At 41.8% G+C, this 20045-nt stretch overlaps 4 protein-coding genes across 5 annotated transcripts; 3 read left to right on the forward strand and 1 right to left on the reverse strand.

Moving 5' to 3' along the window:
* The first annotated feature begins 8013 nt into the window (after positions 1-8013).
* Positions 8014-9313, forward strand: LOC129600371 (uncharacterized). Its single transcript, XM_055498863.1, has 3 exons — positions 8014-8505; positions 8774-8914; positions 9058-9313. Exons 1-3 carry the CDS (start codon positions 8229-8231, stop codon positions 9159-9161), a joined length of 522 nt encoding a protein of 173 aa, XP_055354838.1. The 5' UTR covers positions 8014-8228; the 3' UTR covers positions 9162-9313.
* Positions 9314-11238: 1925 nt separating this feature from the next.
* LOC129600374 (uncharacterized) lies at positions 11239-12870 on the forward strand. The gene is made up of 3 exons (XM_055498865.1): positions 11239-12086; positions 12461-12607; positions 12685-12870. Exons 1-3 carry the CDS (start codon positions 11307-11309, stop codon positions 12868-12870), a joined length of 1113 nt encoding a protein of 370 aa, XP_055354840.1. The 5' UTR covers positions 11239-11306.
* Positions 12871-14243: 1373 nt separating this feature from the next.
* LOC129600372 (uncharacterized) lies at positions 14244-15959 on the reverse strand. Its single transcript, XM_055498864.1, has 3 exons — positions 15629-15959; positions 14942-15379; positions 14244-14754 (listed from the first exon to the last, which is right to left on the reverse strand). The coding sequence occupies exons 1-3, from the start codon at positions 15872-15874 to the stop codon at positions 14587-14589; spliced, it is 852 nt and encodes a 283-aa protein (XP_055354839.1). The 5' UTR covers positions 15875-15959; the 3' UTR covers positions 14244-14586.
* Positions 15960-18413: 2454 nt separating this feature from the next.
* On the forward strand, positions 18414-19794 carry LOC129600369 (uncharacterized). 2 transcript variants are annotated; one of them, XM_055498860.1, is made up of 2 exons: positions 18414-18792; positions 19264-19794. In XM_055498860.1, the coding sequence occupies exons 1-2, from the start codon at positions 18616-18618 to the stop codon at positions 19510-19512; spliced, it is 426 nt and encodes a 141-aa protein (XP_055354835.1). In that variant the 5' UTR covers positions 18414-18615; the 3' UTR covers positions 19513-19794. The 2 variants fall into 2 exon arrangements, with proteins under 2 accessions (XP_055354835.1, XP_055354836.1); XM_055498861.1 differs by having other exon boundaries at positions 18414-18783.
* Positions 19795-20045: the final 251 nt, after the last annotated feature.

Raw genomic sequence — 20045 nt, forward strand, 5'->3', positions numbered from 1 at the left:
TGCTGCTGAAAGTTTTTCGAGGAACCCATTGAACGGTTGAATTAGTTATAGTCCACCGTTTATTTAGACCACCGAGAATTTAGTCTAATGAGCGCCGTCCCTCGTACAAAGAATCCGTATTATTAAATTAACGTTCTGATTATCCAATAAATAGTACCACTCTTCAATAAATGCGTTTATTCAATAAATTATTTATCATTATTTTTATTTATTTACATTTTATTTTTAAAATTTTTTTTTTGTTAATGCGTGACCGTCCCAACGTCGTGACCGATGTCCTATTCTCTTGAATGCAGAAAACCTTCGCTTCGTTTTGGTTGATAAAATCAGTTAAAATCAGTCTAACGAAAATAAAAACAACTTTTAGGCAAAGGCATCTTTTACTGTAGGAGCGTAGAACCCTTTTGATGTAAAAATTAACGAAATGATGATAATTATTGTAATGCGAAGTACAGACAGTTGTTACCATGGGTTCAAAACTGATTGTAAAGTTGGGAAATACCTTAAATTCGTTGCGCAAAAAAAAGCAGCAGAACGAAATCTGTGCCAGCAGCCAGCACCCGTGCCAACACCAAAAGGTCACACGTGAACCCAGCTAACGCCAGTGTTTACCGTTGCACGCAGCCATAATGCAAAAAGTTAGGAGTGTAGAAATATGTCGTATAATCGTATTTTGTGAAAATGTTTACTACGTTATTTAAATATGTAAAAATGCCCGCATAATGGGGCCACCTTTCGAAAAGTGTTCAAATGCTTTATGATGTTTAAAATGTTTCGTGAAATTCACGTTCAGACTGAAATTTAGAAATTATAAAGTAGGAAGGTAATAACCGCGCTTTGCTCGACCAGCTTTGTAAATGTTTTTAAATGGTTCGAAATTTAGGAAATGTAAAATTTTTAAATAAGAAGTTAATGGCCGCAATGGTAAGAAGGTAACCTGCCACTTTTTCAAAATACACGCAAAAAGTACAAAAAAATAACATTCTTTTTCAAAATACACGAATACGAAAATACATGTAAAATATTTGCCAGGATATGTAACACCCGAAGGATGAATTTACTGAAAGAATAACTGAAGGAGAATTAATTTCGATTTTCTCAGTTTATCACGAATGCGCAGGCTGCCGCAGTTTCGGAGGCTGCCGCAGTTTCGCAGGCTGCCGCAGTTTTCAGCCTGTGTTGATCTGATATTCCAGGGTCCCCCCCATAACATAAAAAATAAACATGTATCCATGCAACACTGGCCCACTTTGTGCATTAATGCCGAAGAATGGCTCGCATGCACTCTTACTGCGCATGTATCTGGTGGAACAGCAAACATAGTGATACCTAGATGGAGTTCTGTGCCGGTCGAAAAGAAACTGCAGTATACCACGCCCACCGATAATCAGCGCTTTATCGATATTGAAATTCTCCAAGAAATTGATGGCGTCATCAGTTTTTTAAGCACGTACAGGTTTTCTGGCATTGCACTGGTTCCAAAAGGTCATTCTCATGTAGTCATAAAGTTTGTGGTTGATCGCGGGGAAATACTTACAATTACCGCGTCGGAAGGTTCCCAGGAACTCCGTCAAGTACTCAGATGCGACAATCCTAACGTAGTACATTTGGAATGTGAAAAGGTGGACGAGAAAAAAATGCAGGAGGCGAAAGCAGCTTTGGAAAAAGCACTGGGCAGGGCTAACAATAAGCAAGATGTGGCGTATGACGATCGTATACGAGGCGCTCGAGTAGAAGCTCTGACTCGGTGGTTTCGTAGTACACATGATTTACTGCTGTCTGTGACGGATTACGAGAGATGGTCGCGCATGCTACATTTAATCCTATTTAATTTTGTAGAGGGCACCCTATTTTTGGCGTATAGTGCTCTGCTCGACGTCATATACTGTAAATTTTGGACCTCGCCACCTCGCAGCTAGTTATTTTAACAGTGGCGAACCATCGATGACCGACAAAATAAAAAAGGCCCTAACCATAAGAAGCATTACGTACGTGATGTTGTGCACCTTACGGATTTCACTGTAGCAGTCAACAAGGAATGACAAAAATGACAACCAGGAATGACATCAGCCAATTCAAATGATAGACACAAGGGACACACTGACGCAGTGCAAGTCGTAATGCAGATGAAACCGCCTGCTCGATACAGTAATTACATGTGCACCGATGGATGCATGTAGCGTTATACGAGTACAGTACAAAACTTCAAGTAGTTATCTTTGGGTTCGTTCCCGTAGCATAAGGACGGCGTTAAGTATTCGCAAATCCCGGTGCCAGCCGGCGGCATGACGCTTTTCTAAATACAACTGCAGCCATATGGTCGGCTTACTTACAGCTTAGGACAAAATGGTCGCATACCCAACATCTCCACATTCAGTACGAATGCAGCGCAGTGCACTGTACGACTGAGTTCAAAATATCCGTTTCGTACAAGTGCACTGCACCGCTTGCGTACAGAATGCTGGGTATGGGGCTATGCGACCATTTAGTCCTACATTGTACATACTATCTGCACATGGCTAACGTACATACGAAAATGGCTAACGTACATACGAAACTTCGTTATGCACGTAGAAAGGTCGTTATGCCGCCTACAGAAAATTCACAAATGCTATTAGGAACCTTGAACTTATCAGCACCATATGAATTTTATCTTTTTGCATTCTTTGTTGGCTCAGAGTCACATATAAACTTGGTAATGAACTGTAATTACGTATTTAACTAACAGCAGGATGCGCGCCAATACATTACTCATGATTCACGAATAACTTCTGATTTGTAGTTTTGCCACCCCTTGCCATCGTAAAACAAAAATAACAAAATTTGGCTTCACTTTATCAGTTGAAATAAAAAAACTCATAAAATAATTGGCTCAACTGTAATTAATGTTTATTAATAAGAACCAGAGGGATCACTGCTGCTTGTATCTTGAAATCGGTATTCAGTAAGCGCATGTGCAACGTCCAGACCGGCTGTTATTATCCCAGGGTCTGCCGGTACCTGTCCACCATTCATAGCCTGGCTGCGTTGGTCGAAAGGTCCAGCTCTGGCCTTCGTAGTTGTTCAGATAGTAAAGCACTAGTTCGCAGCCGTACTGAACCCACACCGATGACATTTTGTCTGAACCGTAAGGTGCCGCGGCGAAGTTGATCGAAGTATCCTTCTGCCATTCGAAATAATCACCGGTATAGTCATAGTTATCCCAGGCTTTGGCGCACGGGAAGGTCTTGCTGCTGCGCGGCAACGAATCCGAGCTGGCCGTCTGCACTTTCACAGCGGACAACAGGTCGGCAACCGACGCGGCGGGTTTATAGGTCCGCAGTTGGCTAAATAACGCTCCGGGTCCGGGCTGCGTAGCGGAAGCGGCATAGACTGCGGTTAAGGCAACAAGGAGGCGCAACATTTTTAGAAATGTGTGCGGTACCGAAGTAGAGAGAATTTAAGGATAAAACTGCGGTACAAATACAATCCATAAAATTTTTGTTGCTTTTATACTTATGCGTAATCAATAATTGTGTCGTATCTGTAATCTTGGCACCGCACCCGTCATTGTGCGTCGAAGATTATCTGCTCTCTTTGCGCACAGTGGTATTCATTTTCGCGTGGAAAATTGACAGGATTGCTTCTGCTAACGCACCGTATCAGCACACATACGGCTGGCTTAAGGATGGGCATTGTTGCGCTATCGGGTGCTCCGTGAAGTGAAGTGAAGTGAAGTGAAGTTTATTGTCCTTGCAACGAGGCGATTGCCCCCTCTAGGCTTCAGACAGCAGAAAGAAAACAGAGTGTAGAAACAATATCCAGAAATATAAACATGAAAACATGAAGGTCTTTTAAAACAAGCAGGAAACAAAACAAGCAAAGTAACACGCGTTGGCCATTAGCACATGAATAGGCAGAAAGGAAGTGAGTACTTTTACTGCGGTTGCGAAAAGTCGTTTTTACCAATGTGGAAAAAGGGAGGGAGACGATCGCGCTGGGGTCGATGCGTAAAACCGAAACCCACGAAATGTACAAAGTAATTATTAAGTTTCTCAAAATTTTCAAAAGAAAACCGTGGGGAAAAGGAAAGCACCGACACTTACGCACGTAATCGCCTTGTACTATCGTTGTCAACTATATCGCAACCGTGAAATAATTGCAGGAAAGAAAGAGAAGTTGACACCAAACATTAAGTAACTTCACAAACAATAAATATTCGAGTAAAAAAACATTTAAACAAGAGTTTTCACTTTTAACACTTTCTTTCAAGATCTTTACTGATGGCAAATTGTTCAGTTTCACGGTATTCAGGGCTTCGGTAAAGGTGGCCAGCGTTACATACGCAATGGATTGTAGCGGAAGGTCATTCCAGACGGACACGAGTCTGTTGAGATATGATTCATGGGTGACTGGAACTGTTCTACCACAAATGGTTGTTGGAGCCGGTTTGATAGGACATGGATGCTTCAGGAGACGGTCAGATGTTCTGGTGTTACCTGCAACAGACTCAAGCACAGCAGCCGAGAGCGTGAGCGGTGATACGATTTGGTCACCCAACGGAATTACTTGGAACACCAATTTGTAAATAAACAACAAGGCTTTTTTCAAACGACGTATGCTTAGATCGTCCCATTTTAGCTCTTTAGCCGTTTGTTGTAATTCAGGACACCGTTGCCTAAGCGTAGGGTTTTGGTAAATCTTCTTTGACAACGTTCGATTATTTTTCTTGACTGTTTCAGCACCGGATGCGTTAGGGAGCAGCAGTAATCGAGAACTGAGAGGACGAGTGATTCGAAAAGCCGAATGCGAGCCCCGTAGTCCGTGTATCGAAAAACATGATTAATGTAGCCAATTCTTTGGTTACATTTTTTTGCTACATTTTCACTGTTAACTTTAAAATTAAGTTTTCGATCAACAGACACTCCAAGGTGCTTAACATGATCACATTTCGGAACGGGAACGTCATTTATACTGTACTGGAATGGTGAGATCTTATCTTTTTTCTTCGAGAAATGAACATGGGCAGATTTACTGGGATTGAGAATCAGCTGCTTGGTGTTAAGCCATTCATTCAAATTTTTCAGGTCTCCCTGCAGCAACTGGCTATCTGTAGTGTTGGTAACAGGACGTAGCAGAACAATGTCGTCCGCGAAAACGTACACAGCGCTTCCGTTTTTCAGTGCACGAATAATGAAATTTAGGACGCATATGAACAGTAAAGGTCCCAACACAGAACCCTGAGGTACGCCGCTGTACACTGGTAGTTCATCGGAGATTTCGTTATCAACAACGACACGTTGCAGGCGGTTTTTCAAATAGTCAGAAATTAGGTGCACAATCTGACTAGGGAGATTCATTTCGGTTAACGCACTGATTATTGATTCGTGAGAAAGCTTATCGAAAGCTTTAGAACAGTCCAAAAATACGGCGTCTACAGCAATACCGTTATTAATAAAATCGTTAACAGTTTTAACAAAAAGAAAGAGCTGTAATTCAGTTGATCTTTTATGCCGGTAAGCAAACTGATGGTCGAAAAGAATTTTATTTTTATTTAAGTGATCACGAATTAGTTGGTCAAGACATCGCTCAAAAATTTTCGAAACAGGGTTCAACATCGACACTGGTCTGTAACTGCCCGGTTTTCTGTGATCTGTTGCAACCTTCGGCACCGGGGTGATGTAAGATTGCTTCCATCTTGCAGGAAACTGACCCTCGTTAATAGCAGCACTGAATACCAATTTAAGCGGAGCGATGATTGACGGCGCAGCAATTTTAAGAAGCTTGTTTGTTATTTCGAATTTTCCGCTAGATGTTGTAACAGAAATTTTTGCTAATTGTTCGAAAATTAAAAGTTCTGAGATTTCCCAAATTTCATTGTTATTACAAATTAAATTTAAGTTCGAGCCACTACAGTGCCCATCGCACGGAGACTGAGAATCACGGTATAAAGAGTTCAGAGTATCTGCCTTATCCCTGTCCGTAGTTACTAGTTTGCCATCGCCAACGTTGAGCGGTGGCATACCGATTCGGCCATTTAACGACTTCATGTACCGCCAAAATTTCGAAGGATTATTTCTATAAGCCGTAGATACATCACTAAGCTTATGCTGGCCGAACTTCCTGATAAGAGAGGTACATTTTTAGAAAGATTTTTCCATTTTATTTTTCGTCAGCCGACTTTATGTTTTCACGGTACAATCTAAAAGCACGATCTCTCGAATTAATTATTTTTTAATGTTTCTGGGATATTTCATAGATCCTTTACGTATTTTTACTTCGGCATATGTAAAAACGATCTAGCAATCTCAAGAAAGGTTTTTCGAATTTTTCCGCACGCTGGTTAGCATTAAGGTTAGCGAACAGGTTTGTCCAATCAACAGCTTTAAGCCCATCATTAAAATTACTAATAAGGTTACTCTCAATTTTCCACCGCATTACTGTACGGAATCTTCTCCGAAACTTTTTAACTTTTAAAAAAAATTCAAAACCAATATGATCATTGGAAGAAGAGGGCGGACAAATCGGCTTAGCTGGTTCGAATAGCGCGTTTGCACTTATCAAGCACAAATCAAGACAATTTTGCTCTCTAGTTGGAAAGTCGATTATTTGCGCTAATCCGAATTCTTTTACCGCATTTAACAATTCCCTGCTGGCTGGTCTAATTGCTGTTTTATTTGACCAGTTGATATCGGGCCGATTAAAATCACCCAAAATTACACACCTTGCAAACAATTGAGGAGAGAAATTAGAACGCAGATGTTCAATTAGGGCAGGGACAGCGTGCATGCATTTATCTGGAGACGAATAGAAGGCAATAAAAATTCGCTTGAGTGACCGAGATTCTACACACAAAATTTCCAGTGCAGGTGACTCTAGCTCCGGCCTGTGAATCGCTCGTAAAGAATTGCGTATAACAATGGCCACACCGCCACGACCATCAGCTCTAGCTTTTCGAAAGACAATAAAATTATCTAGGTCAGCAAAACAGGAATCTGTCGTAGAAGGCCTGTCGTGAGTTTCAGTAAGAATGGTCACATCACTGCCTGAACAGAATAATTTTACTTCGTCTTTTTTGTTGCTAACGCTATTCACATTACAACACCGCACACGGATGTTTTCTAAAGAAGACGGATGTTTCGGCTGCCCTACAACTTCGGCATGATCAGTAATTTTAAAATTATTCAAATAAGCAAGATCGTTAGTTTCAAAAGTCCCTAACACGTGACCGTGTTTGTCCTTAACCCTGGCACGTGTTTACATCCATTATTTTCCCGGTTTCATTAGTGGGTCTTTGCAATTGTAGTTGATCCATTTTGCATGAAATCTTATCAAATGTGGGAAGGTGTGCGTGCGGGTAGTTTACCATACTGTAATACCTACATATAGGTTATGTGTTCACAACGTTTATGTAGGTATTAACATCTATTAACACCTTTTTGTATCGAAAATGGGTTGCAATAAAATCAATGTTCGCAGAATATTTTATATAATTGTGAATTTCTATCTTCTGTTCTTTTAGTTACGTAGTTTTGGTACAAACTACAAAGTAGTCTGATTCATTCATCTGCAGTTTAATATTTCTTCTCTCTTCATCTACCCTGAGTCTCTTTTTCTTCTCTTTCTTTCTTTCCCTCTGAGTCCGAAGTGAAAAACTACTGTTTATTGCTGGCATTGGCCGTATCGCAAAGATGACCTTGTTTCAAAACGAGGTGACGAGAAGTAAATAAGTGGTGCTTTACTATTTAATTTTCTACAGTAATTCCACAGTGTGCACTACTACTATAAACAATCGTTGTTTACATAAGAAGTTAAGAAATACAGCACTAACCATGGGCCGACGGCCGTGGGTTGCCAGGCCCATGTCTGTTTTGCCATTGTAAAATTAAGTACTGTCCCTCACAGACCGCAACGTTACGAACAAGTATTACGTACTTTCCTAGGCAACTGCGTGCTGCATACTAATATTATGGTGTTGCAGTCGGCACCTTTAGCCGAAAATAATATATCAATGGCGTTTTTATCTCATGCTATTGGCCTGTCACCGCCTGTCTGTCAGCCTTTTACAACAGCGATCGCAAAGCTATGTAAAGTACAACGGTTCTAAAGTAAAATATAAAGCGAAGCTGTCTATGTAGGTGTTCTTCGGTTAGATAAATGGCACTTTGAATCAAATAATCATTCCTGCATCCAGTGCGATGCGTTAGACCACCGGCTGATAACAGCATTATCATTCTATTCTTCGTTATATGCCTCAAAGACCGATTGCTGATTCGCTGGAGACAACGTACATATTCGTAGATGCTTCCCCCTGCGCGAAAGAGAGAGCTCCAAACAAGAAGTATGCCATGCAGTTCTGGATATGGGATGCTGTGGCCGTTGTCTGTGTGATTCACATCACATACATGTACCCTGTTACGGCATTCTGGTGTTTCTTCTGTGAGAACGTCACGGAATGTACTAGCACGCAAACGAGAATGCGCAACTGCACAGAGGAGCGACATTGTCAGACAATATTTACAAACGGTATGCTTGTAAGCCTTTATCTGTAGATTAATTTTCATACTACAAGCTGACAAGATACTGCTCGCATTAAATGAAATAAAAGCGAATCAGTGATTATTTTGAACTCAGGTCATGCATGGTCATGCACCACAAGGGATAACGTAACAAATTGCGATTTTGGTAAACAGTACGCGCTAAGCGCTATTAATCGCATGTGCACAATTTCGACAATATTGTGTTTTTCAGTAGCAGCCAGCAAACTAGCGTGACCTTTTAATTTTACCGTCAGGTGTGGCAAGCTACAGTAACTGCTCGTCGAAATGGGGACTGACAGCCGCCTGCAAACATAGTGTCGCAAACGAGGGCGATGTGTGCGTGTGTAACGTCCAACGCGAAGGACAACTGTGCAACAAGTACCGCCATTTAGAAGGTACAGTACACGCATGTACAAAGCCTGTATACGCTCACCATCTACCATCTGCGCGGTGCCTCTCATAGAAAATTACAACAGCATTTTGTTCTTCAACCGCGGTATATGAATATCGGTTACCAAGCGTTCCCGCTCTTTTGCAGAAGTTCCGTATTATAAACCGAAAGAAGCCGAAAATGGCGATATTTCTCTGCCGTCCAGCTTGTGGATACAATGGGGGATTTGGTTGTGGTTGATGGTTATTTGATTGTAGGGTGATGTGCTTAGCGTTCGTGGCAGAATCCTTTTGCGGGAATGACGTAACTTACGTTTACCACGTCGCTCTGTGAAGCAGCTGCTGTACGTTTTGTTTAAATTTTAATCTGTGATTACGAGGCCAAAACAAGATGGATTAAATGACAGGAATGTCTTGAAGTATTAAATTTGTTGAACTGAACTACATACATAAACAGAGGTGCGTACAGATATACATGTAGTATTTTCAATCGCCGTACCGGGATTAATTTTTGGTAAGGGCAAACGCCAAACACATGTCATCGAAACGGGGGTCAATCCCGCAAGCCACATGACTTGGCTTATTTTTGCACCTGAAACCTGTCGGTAGCCACAAAAATTAATATCGTATTCCACTACGCAGAGCTTCTTGAAGCATTTATTATACAATTCATACGTCACACCGCAGTACTTATTAGCTAATTCCATCATTCGTAATTCTGATTTCCATCTTTGACATAACGAATGATGTAAATCGGGCAATCGATTAATATTAATTTACTGGGACATTTAAACCCAGAAACCCTTTCCACACAAATAAGCACCGGTGCGTTACTATAAATTATAAATAACGTCTTAGCTGAAACGCCATCTGCATGATTGGAAGAGCAACCTTCACTTAAGAAACTAGTTTTAAATATTCATAGCGTCTTCTGCCATTTTCCATGGCGTGACTACGCTTATCTTGAAAATCAGGTGCTGCATTCAATATTCGGCTTCAGAGCATATCGCATAAAGAGCGTAGCACAGTTTTGACGGGCGGTGGAAGTCCAACATCTGATTCCTGATGCTGAAAGTCTATGTGGTGTCCGCACTGTCCGGTAAGCGATAAGACAAATTAGTTGTATCGATTTTTGTATGTCAAGCAAGTACGGTGTGTGTTATAATATTTGTACAGGAAAATATGCAGCATACTGATGGGCTCGGAAGTTGTGCTTGTTTGTCTCTTTCTTTTCAAAAATTGCTGCATAAAATCTTCAATTAATTTCGACCAAAGGTTGGCATTTTTTTTAATCCTGTTCTCATATATTTGAAATTTCGATTTCGATACCTCCTTAGAAGCGCTGATAATGATCAACCAGTTCAGCAACGTTTTTACTCTTTATAACGTGAAGTATGTCGTACATTCTTGGTAATAATAAAAAAGGATGCCGAGAACATTATTATTAAATGTTTTGTATTAAACTTGAGAAAATTAAAATTCAAGCACTTACATAGCATTAACGCGTGAGTAACTCTCTTTCAAATTAATATTCCGCGGCGATTAGCGCGTAAAGGCGGTATGACGCATTTGATTTGCTTAATTACGCAGTAAATAACGCCACTTTAACGCATTTAACCAGATCAAGACGGTAAGGAAAGCTGTGATGCATGTAAAACGCCTACCCTTTTGCCTGCGTAAAAGTCTTATTAAAAATATATATGTATCGATAAATATCTTGCTCCAGCAAATAGCCTGCAGAAAGGTCAACGGGCATGATTGTCCCTGTTTACGGGTAAGTGATTGATTCCTGTGGGATCACTGAGCCCATCCGGCGGCGACCATCCCCGATGTTTATCCGAAGAGCATGTTTTTGCCGTACAGATTTATCGTTGAATCGGTGATTCATGTCTTCGTGATTCCCTGTCTCGTCTTAAGGATTAAGTCAGACCGAACACTACGAATACCCTCAGTTCTATTAAGAATTTTACATCACCTCTTATTTCCAGCTATGTTCTTTGTTAAGGCCAACCGAAAAGCGAGCATTTTAATTCTGCTTACGTCTTTTCATGGAAGAAAAATCTTTTATATGGAAATTCCGTGGCGACTGGTCTTGGTGAGAGAAAGCCGCGCACCTGCCCATCGAAAGGCTTCCTGAACTGCTGATTCAGCAGGATATTTTGGGGCAGGCTGATCTTCCACGTGAAAGAGGACGCTCTCAATAGAATCGGTTCTATCCCGTGGTCTCGTTAAAATTTAATCGTGTTAATATACATAAAACCAGACCGGCATTTAAAATTGGATGGAAAATTTTAATGACTTCACTGACCTTACAAGATTCTGCCCGGATATATAAATGTTCCACATACTTCGACTAAAGATTCTCCTGACGAAGTGCCTCAACTGTAAACCAGCACAATGTCCGACGCTGCCGGAACCAACCGCTCCACCAATTCCACCGTCCGCAACGCGACCATCCCGAAATCCCTCTTCGCCTTTGTCCGCGCCGACTTTGATGCTTTCTTCATCTTTACCTTAGTCATATGTTCCGTGGGCACGATTCTTTTCGCACTACTTCTAGCCACTCTCCTGAATCAGCGCAAACTCTTCCACGGCTCCCGCTATCTCATCATGAACCAGCTGGTAGTGGAAATGCTGCTGCTGGGCTTCCACCTCCCGGCGGCGGTCATCGGGGCGTACGACGCGGAGATCCACAACAGCATGCGGGTGTTCTTCAACGAGAGCTTCTGTTTCTGGCAGACCTTCCTCTTTAAATCCGCTATTGCCAGCAGCATGTGGGGGCTGTTTGCGCTAGCCCTGAATCGATTAATAGCGGTGTGGGTGCGAACCCCGGGTCAGTACGAGTATTGGTCCCGACCCAGTATCCAGTGGGCGCAGGTCATCTTCATCTGGGTCATCGGATTTGCGTGCCAACTGTACTTTGCACTGTGGAGTTATGCCGCGACCTTTGCCGCGATATTCCCGCTGCGGCAGTGCCGGACATACGGGACAGTGTCGTTGGATGTCGGGCAGAGTTTGGGGATCTATGTGCCGTTGGCCGGTACGGCGCTGGTGTATATGGTCCTCATTGCGAAACTGTTGGCGCATAAGCTGCGGAAGAAGAGAGGAACGGTGCAGGTTGGGCAGCAACCGGCACCCGATAAAACGATGGTTAACCGGCGTATCCTACTGGCAAAGGTAGATTACTTTTCGCACTATAAATAACTGCGGCAGTGGCAGTAAATCTTTTTTGCCAATTCGACTACGAGTTCAACGAAAGCACCTGTACATATGACGGTTAAAACAAATCGTTCTTCATTGCTAATATAGGTTAAGAAATTTCTGTCCTGTCTTTATTAAAAATTAATTCGATGCAAAAAATACCGATTTTGAAAAGGGCGTTTCATGGGAACATTAGATTAGGGACTACTCAGAAATGGAAGCAGTGATGGGACAGCAAGCACCGGTTTATTAGGAATCCGACGCAGCTGGCACACCTTATGCATGATTATGGAGCTTAAATAAAAAGCTGTCTCTTGTATGTGGTTAAAGATCATGTATTCATTTTGCAGGTATTGTGCACCACCGCCTTCATCCACTGCGTTGCGTTCTTACTGTACCCGGTGTTTAACATGGCCAACGGCGGCCGTCCCGTGGGTACCCCCGTCACCGGGCTGTGGTTCCGTACGGCGTTTCACATTGGTCAGCTCTCGACACCGGTATGAATGTTGGATGCGTTAAGAATAAGACTGATTTAACCGTATCTGCGAGAAATATCGTCATGTTCTCCTTGTAGATAACATTCTTCGTCATGAGCCATGACTGCCGCAAGGCGCTGAAACGTCTGCTACATTTGGGACGACAGGAAGAAGACAGTCACACCTACATGTCGGGAGCGACAGGAGGAACAGGGCACAGCCACTCCGGGCATAAAAAGCTACAGCACAGTCACGGAACTGCGAAATCTGATACAAAAGTTTAGACCAAACGGATGTTGTTTATCGGTGATGATTCCAAATTTATTATTCTTTAGCCGATCCAATGAACCTGCTGCCGTTATAATGCCACATGCGCTGCGCAAACCAAGCATATACGTGACGTGCAGACACAGTCCCAGTGCGTGAGCATTGTTATTTTTGATGAATATTGACGGCGTTCTACATTTTGCAATAATGCGGGTAGCCTAGTTTCGTGTGCATTGCCAATTATATTACCAATCCTGTAAATAATGATATTACCTAGCTAATGCTAATGCCGTGTTATGACATGTACAGAATAATATTATCGTCTGTACGTGCAGATCTTGTGGCTGACAGTGAAAACACGTCGTTGATATAATGATAACCCGCGTAATGCGTGTCTCCGGAGACCTTTACGAGAGCGCTGCTGGAATTAAATATGGCGAACACATTACGTGCGGTTGTTGCACTTGCCTTACAAGTTTGCGTGCTTGCTGTATAGACCCGTGGTTCAAAAAGCTTCCAAAGTCATGGTGTTACCGGATAGGAATAATAATATTTAGAAAATAAATTTGCTCAGTGTATGCTACTGGCCAGCTCGGATGGCAAAGTGCGGCCTAACATTATAATAGTTAGCTGTTATTATTGTGTGAGATTTCAGTGGAAAATTTGTTTAATTATTATAACCCGTACTGGATTCGCCGTTGGTTTTATTTTGGGGCGCTAAGCCGGTATGGTACTGCAATATCAGATTCACAGCATTCTTTTCCGATTTTAAAATGAATTTAAAAAATTTTAAAATTCATTTTAAAATTATAGGAGCCTCGAATTGGTTCACTTTCGACTTTATGGCCATGTGTCTTTTACAGCAAAGTTCCAAGAAGATCGGGTAATAACCAGACTTTTGGTACACAGCTATGCTGTTTAACTTTTCTCCCATTTCAGTTTGCCATATCTCGGCAACCGGATGTCGCGCGCACAAACGGTTTTCGGAACAATGTATACAAATCATTCAGCTTTAGAATAACATAAAATACTACAAAATGTCACCGGAGTGCGCGAAAGCGAAAGTTTCAGCATATGTATACCATTTTTGACACCATGTACCGGGCCATTTCTTTTAGAACAGCTGCAGGAACGGTTGTGTTGTATACTTTCTGTAATTACCTATTTGAAAGATGTTATTTTCTGTGTTTCTACGGCCTCGTGTTTCTAGCTGCGATGACACGGCACAGTATTGTCGCATGAGTATGCGGCACTATAAGACAAGATTAAAAGAGAACTGTATTTCAACCAACTGAACCAAGTTATCGTTAACCAAGAAATTTCATTAAGCACATCAGAATGTACATTTTACAGAAAGTACGCAAAGGTCGAAGTGCGCAAAGGTCGGCATATGAGCATAAGCTTATGGACTAAATTAACCGAAATACACCGAGATACAGTGCGAGTAAACAGAAAACAAAACACGCATACACGCGAACAGCAAAAGTTGATGTTACCCCGGTATGTTTGACGTATTCCCATATGAAAGGCAGTAGGTATGTAAGTTTTTCGCAATGTCGCAACAACGAAAGGGAAATATCCTGAATTTTGGTTGTCTTTCCAATGTTTAAACTTTAACTATCGAGTAGAACAACCGCGCGCTTTTTTGTTAACTGCATGGCTGTTGCCTGGTAAAAAGATATCGGAATTACATAAATAACGGGAAAACATGGAACTATCGGAAATGCATGACATTAATGGTGGTGCGATGAAGGGACGTGGGAAGAATTGGTTCCTTTGCTGTTGGGACTGCCCGTGTTATTTGTGTGCCCAGAGACGTATACAACGCTGACCTCGCCCTCCGGCGCCACCAAGGCTTTCAGAGCTTTACGGCAATCCCGGCTCATAATGAAAAACGTAATCTGCGAAAGGCCAACCGTTCACCAATTGAAATAATCATGCTAGCGCCATGTACGCTTGTGTATTTAGCTGAAGAAATTAACTAAGAATTCAATAGAACAGGATTTGTTTCGGTGCATGGACAAATTAATACAGCATTCGTTATTTGAAGTTTTGGCAAATGTTGGTCTGTTGTCATGACCCGCTTACCGGTGTCGACAATTGCCCAGCATGGAACGCCGTGCGGAACCACAGCCCCATCACCGGATTAGTAATGGGTCTTCCCTGGGCGATCATCAGGGTGACCGGGTACAAGAGGAAAGCCACGCTGTGAATCGTGGCGGTAACGCACAACACTTTAGCCAGTAGGATACGCCGGTTCTGGCTGGACTGTTCGGCTGCGCTGGCCTGGCTGGTGCGGTTGCGACGCATCTTCAGGAGCAGGAGTTTACTGGTCAGCAGAACATAGATGCCGGCAGTGAAGCCTAAAGGAACGTAGATACCCACGGTCTGCGCCACGTCGAGAGCTTTATAGGGCAAGGTGCGGCACTGGCGTAAGGGAAAGATGGTTGGGACCGTGGCGGGACCTTCGGGGTTGATGAAGAAATATAGATGGACAGAAAAGCCGACTACCCACGCTATGAAAACCTATCAAAAAATTGGCTTAATCATAGTGCGCGTCAATTTTTTAAAAGATGAATACTAAAAAATTAATTTATAAATTAGTACTGAATACATGCAAAGGTCAACTTATGTAAGGTAAAGTCACAAATACAAATAAGAATTTGAATTTACGAGAGGCTTTTTTGTCTGTCACGCATTTGCTATAAAAAACTTTTGTCTTGCGAGTTATGTAGATAAAGTAAGCTTTGCATTTACGAGCAGATAAATATTTACCTCTGTCAACTGGACAAATTTGGATGACCAGATCTCATACTGTCGCGGTCCGCGCGCATTAACAGCGATGAACCGGTTAACGGCCAGCGCCAACAATCCCCACATACTGGTGACATTGGCACATTTGTAGAAAAATGTTTGATAAAAGCAGAAGGTGTCGTTGAAAAATAAACTGTATCCGCCGTTCAGTTCTGCCACGAAGGCGCCGATCGTCGCTGCAGGTAGATGGAAACAGACTAAACTCATCTCTACGATCAGCTGACTGATAATCAGATACCGGGAACCGTGAAAGAGTTTGGGCTGCTTGAGTAAAATGGTTAAGAACAGAGAAAATAGCACCGCACCGGCGCTGCAAATTAATATGGTGGCCACGAAAAAGACGTCGAACTCTGTGCGGTACAGCGCAAACATGGACCTTTTCGGCAGCAGAGTAGTGGAATTTTGCGTTTGATTCATTTTGAAATGCTAAACGCCGCAGCAGTTGTACAATATCACCGGTGACCTTTGCCTATGAATTGTGCGATAATAAAATATTATTATTAATTAACGGCAATATAAAGAAATTTCTTGAACGATTTATTCCTTCAGAGTACCGCTGTATGCATAATGCTTTCTCGAACGATTCTGTCGTTTATAACGCCATTATATACATAATTCATGAAACAGGTGCAGTCTTCAGGGAAAACAATGGACGCACATAAGAATGCACATCCGTTTCTGTAAAGTCATACCGACGATCAGAAAAGGATTAAATTTTGCGAGGAATTTTACAAGCATCTTGAAAGGGAGAATTAAAGCAGAGATTAAAATGTTTGTGAGAAATATGAATGTGAGCAGAGATTAAAATGCTTGTGAGAAATATACGTTGGTCTAGGCTCTCCAGTGGGACAGCATGGAGCTGTTCGTGTGGCCTTTATCCAACGAATTCGAAACACGTCTTTGAGGCAGTGAATCAGTGGAAAAATATTATATCGTCACATATTACATCATCACGGGCCTGTTGGGCGCTTTTGCGGTCTATTAATATACGGACAAATACGTTAAAAATTTAACTCAAGGAAATTAATCTCACTTTACATGCAAAAAATACAATAGTACGATAAGGTCTCGTCCAGTCTGTGATTCGCGAGGAATAAATTCTCTTTTTTTGGTCTATAATACCTGACTACAGTTATGGCCATTGTCAGTTAAACTAGCTAGCTCCAAGAATAATTTTTACTGGTACGTATCTGACCTAGCCATGCAAAACACAAACAAAACAAAACCAACACAACAAAACCAGCACAACAAAACAAAGCACAGCAAAACAAACACGTGCGCACGGTTAGCAAAGCACATGTGCACAGTACCTTGTGTAAGCTTTAATTGTCCATGTAGAAAACGTCTCGCGTACTATGTTTTACTGGCGCTAGAAGATACTGTTAGGCACATACGCAGAGTTGGACATCAGACGATGCCGGCTATCAATCGGTATGCATACGTCTTATTGGTTAACCGGGAAGAAATTCCTCTTGGGGAAGAAGCGCTCGCGATGTTCAAGTCTGGTGTCTGTGCATCGTATATGGCCAGGGACAGATATTACGGCAAAAGCTGTGGTGTGCTTTCTTAGGACGATCCGTAGGAGGAACGCATAGACGAGGTTTGAATGTCATATGATGCATTGTGCCGGGATTTTCGATTGCTTGGAAGAAATACGTGCCAATATAGTCTCCCTGGAGGATATTACAAAGAAATGATCGTAGAAAAAGGTGACTTTCACTGCTGGAATCCGATGATCGAGCTTTATTCTCATAAAAACGACAGTGTTTATAAAACATTATAAACAAAATTGTGTTTTCTTCAGGCTATACACAGCATGTGCTACAATGTGTTTATTTTATTATATTTGTAATGACAAATGTAATTTATTATTTTGTAAGGAACAAAAATTTGTAATCAACAAAGCTGCCATCCCTTAAATAATCTGATAAAAAATATTATTGGTTTTTTTGTAAATTTATTAATACATCCTGGAAATTCCAAATCCGCTCCATCTATTTGTCCGCTCAGACACCATCAAGGTAAGCGATAACACCACATTTTAATATGCGCACCCTCCTTTGCAGTAATTACTTCACCATTACCGAGACAACTTTGTGTGAAGAAACGCGTAGCTTGTGTTAATGTTTAGAAAAAGTTACATTAATAGAAACTGCATGGATTTGTTGCGAGTCTGACCTTTTCACAGAGGCGCGCAAAGGATTTCTGCCCAATTCAAGTTTAGCTGACCGCTGCGGGCGTCCATTGTCTCTGCTAAATGTCAGCCTCCCATTCTACCGCACCGGACGATTGCCACTTGCACAGTTGACTGGACAGCATCAAAAGACGCTTTCCTACTGACCTTTCCGTTTGACGTATGTAAAAATGTGTCAATACGCTCTGACTTAGCGATGTGGTGAACCGTAATGTAGAAAATCAACAGTAATGATGTACATATGGCGTTTTAATACGGTACCCTGAAATCAACGGACGACAGACTAAGTCCCACGCGTTGAGATAACATGCAAGAAAAGTGGAACAATTGACGGCCAGCAATCAAGGATGCGGCCTTACATCAGCGCCTGGGTGTTCGACGCTCGATGGGTTTAAGAAAAGTTAGCGTTTCCAACAATCCGGGTTATGTCTGTTATTGTATGCGCTGTCTCAAGCGTGAAACTCGCGTCAAAGCCGTAATTCTACCGCCGACTATTAGGAGCGGCGAAGATGTTGCTCTGGTGTTATATTAAAACAGTCAGCGTTTGCCGATTACTTGCTCATTTAATCGAAACCGCTCACGATCAATATGTTGCATTTTACATCAACCAGAAGCAGTTGTTGGCATCTTTTCTTAAAGTGTTTCTTGTTGGTTTTCATTGGTAGTACTTGAGATATTAATGTAATATTACTATTGGTTTTAATTAGGAAGCACATGTTTGAGCGTACTGGGATGCGCGCATCGTATTGTGATAATGGAGGCACATCGAGTTATCTTCCTAACCGCACTGGTTTTCACTGTTGTGCTCAGTTGTATCCAATGGCGGGCGTGTACGGAAGCCACGTTTAACTGGTCACACCCGGAGTCGCATTTTATCTTCAGCGACCAGCTCGGTCCGTGGCGGAGACTGCGGCTCTATCAGGTGAGCATGGTGAGTGAGGATAATTTTTTTACTGAACACGATAACCTCGTAAGATGCACTTGAGAAAGTGTCACGTTATAGCGTTGAAAATCTTTTATTTACTATTATTTTTGCGCTTGCATAAATGCAGTAAACAAGAGAATAAAATTTCCCACCATTTCTTAAAATTGTGGTAACACGCAGATATTGTAATGTTATAGCTTATGGAATAGTAGCGTGGAGGAAGGGTTCTGCAGTCTTTTCGGCCTTTATTTTTGATAGATTACCGATTTTTAAAAATTCCTGTCTTAGAACATTTTACTTCTAATTTCTAATTTTACTTTTCTAAATCGTTCGTGGATTTGCTGCTCTTACCGCAAATTTTGGAGATATAATTTTACCTAAGTCAGGCAATATCTGTACAATGTGGCAGTAAAACTGATAAGAATTGCACTTATAGTTTTTTTTGTTGTGCTTTAATGAAATAAATGGATATTGCAGTATAAACTTATGCGAGAAAAGCAGAACCGCACCATCCAGAGCCAATTAGCCAAGTTGCCCGAGTACAACAAGTTTCAACGACAGAGGGTGCTCTATGGATTCGGCATCGGCAAGCGCTCCAGCCTACAGTCCGCACACTTGACGCCAGCACAACGTTATCCTTTCCCAGCAAACGATCCTACGTTTTCCGCTCCAAAACGCACAGTAAATGCGAACTCTTGGATTCTTCGAATGGCGATGAACGTATAATGGAGGAGAAAAGGCGGCCAAGACGAGCTCGAATTGTTTGGTTTACGTTTACAAGCGGCAGTGTATGCGTTAAGTAATGTGGTGACCTTGTCTGCCTGAAACTGTGCGTACAGTGCTTGTTGTCAGTTTTCGCGTGGTATGGCAAATCTAATCGTTCTGTTACGTACGTACGACTGTCTATTGGCTTACGTTTTTGTAGGATCTGATCCAAACACTATGGAAATATTTTTTACAATATGTATACATGACATAACTGAGGCGTGCGTATCGAATTAATTATGTACCGCCTATCGCAGCAGTAGCAAATAATTGTTTCGTAATCATAAAGCAGTAGCGCTAAGCCGCCAATCAATGCCAAATCAATAATTTACATACTTTCGACTATCCATTTCTTTCAAATTTTTATAAGCGCTGCCCAAAAAAACCAAAGTTGTACTTGCGGAGAGGAGATCAGTGAAAGTTGATTCACGACATTTTCATTGCGCATTTCAAATCGACGTATAAACCACTTTATTCTGCGACCTTTTTGCCAA

This window comes from Paramacrobiotus metropolitanus, unplaced genomic scaffold, assembly GCF_019649055.1.
Source record: "Paramacrobiotus metropolitanus isolate TYO unplaced genomic scaffold, Prichtersi_v1.0 Parri_scaffold0000173, whole genome shotgun sequence".
Taxonomy (NCBI): domain Eukaryota; kingdom Metazoa; phylum Tardigrada; class Eutardigrada; order Parachela; family Macrobiotidae; genus Paramacrobiotus; species Paramacrobiotus metropolitanus.

Bases quoted from the DNA above. Each gene is read 5' to 3' on its own strand.
- LOC129600374 (XM_055498865.1), top strand. From the start codon at position 11,307: ATGTCCGACGCTGCCGGAACCAACCGCTCCACCAATTCCACCGTCCGC. The intron at 12,087-12,460 runs GTAGATTACTTT...TTCATTTTGCAG, and splicing joins GGCGTATCCTACTGGCAAAG to GTATTGTGCACCACCGCCTT. The intron at 12,608-12,684 runs GTATGAATGTTG...TTCTCCTTGTAG, and splicing joins TTGGTCAGCTCTCGACACCG to ATAACATTCTTCGTCATGAG.
- LOC129600369 (XM_055498860.1), top strand. From the start codon at position 18,616: ATGGAGGCACATCGAGTTATCTTCCTAACCGCACTGGTTTTCACTGTT. The intron at 18,793-19,263 runs GTGAGTGAGGAT...TGGATATTGCAG, and splicing joins GGCTCTATCAGGTGAGCATG to TATAAACTTATGCGAGAAAA.
- LOC129600371 (XM_055498863.1), top strand. From the start codon at position 8,229: ATGCCTCAAAGACCGATTGCTGATTCGCTGGAGACAACGTACATATTC. The intron at 8,506-8,773 runs GTATGCTTGTAA...TTTTACCGTCAG, and splicing joins TCAGACAATATTTACAAACG to GTGTGGCAAGCTACAGTAAC. The intron at 8,915-9,057 runs GTACAGTACACG...GCTCTTTTGCAG, and splicing joins CAAGTACCGCCATTTAGAAG to AAGTTCCGTATTATAAACCG.
- LOC129600372 (XM_055498864.1), bottom strand. From the start codon at position 15,874: ATGAGTTTAGTCTGTTTCCATCTACCTGCAGCGACGATCGGCGCCTTC. The intron at 15,380-15,628 runs GTAAATATTTAT...ATTTTTTGATAG, and splicing joins AATTTGTCCAGTTGACAGAG to GTTTTCATAGCGTGGGTAGT. The intron at 14,755-14,941 runs GTAAGCGGGTCA...GGCCTTTCGCAG, and splicing joins CTGGGCAATTGTCGACACCG to ATTACGTTTTTCATTATGAG.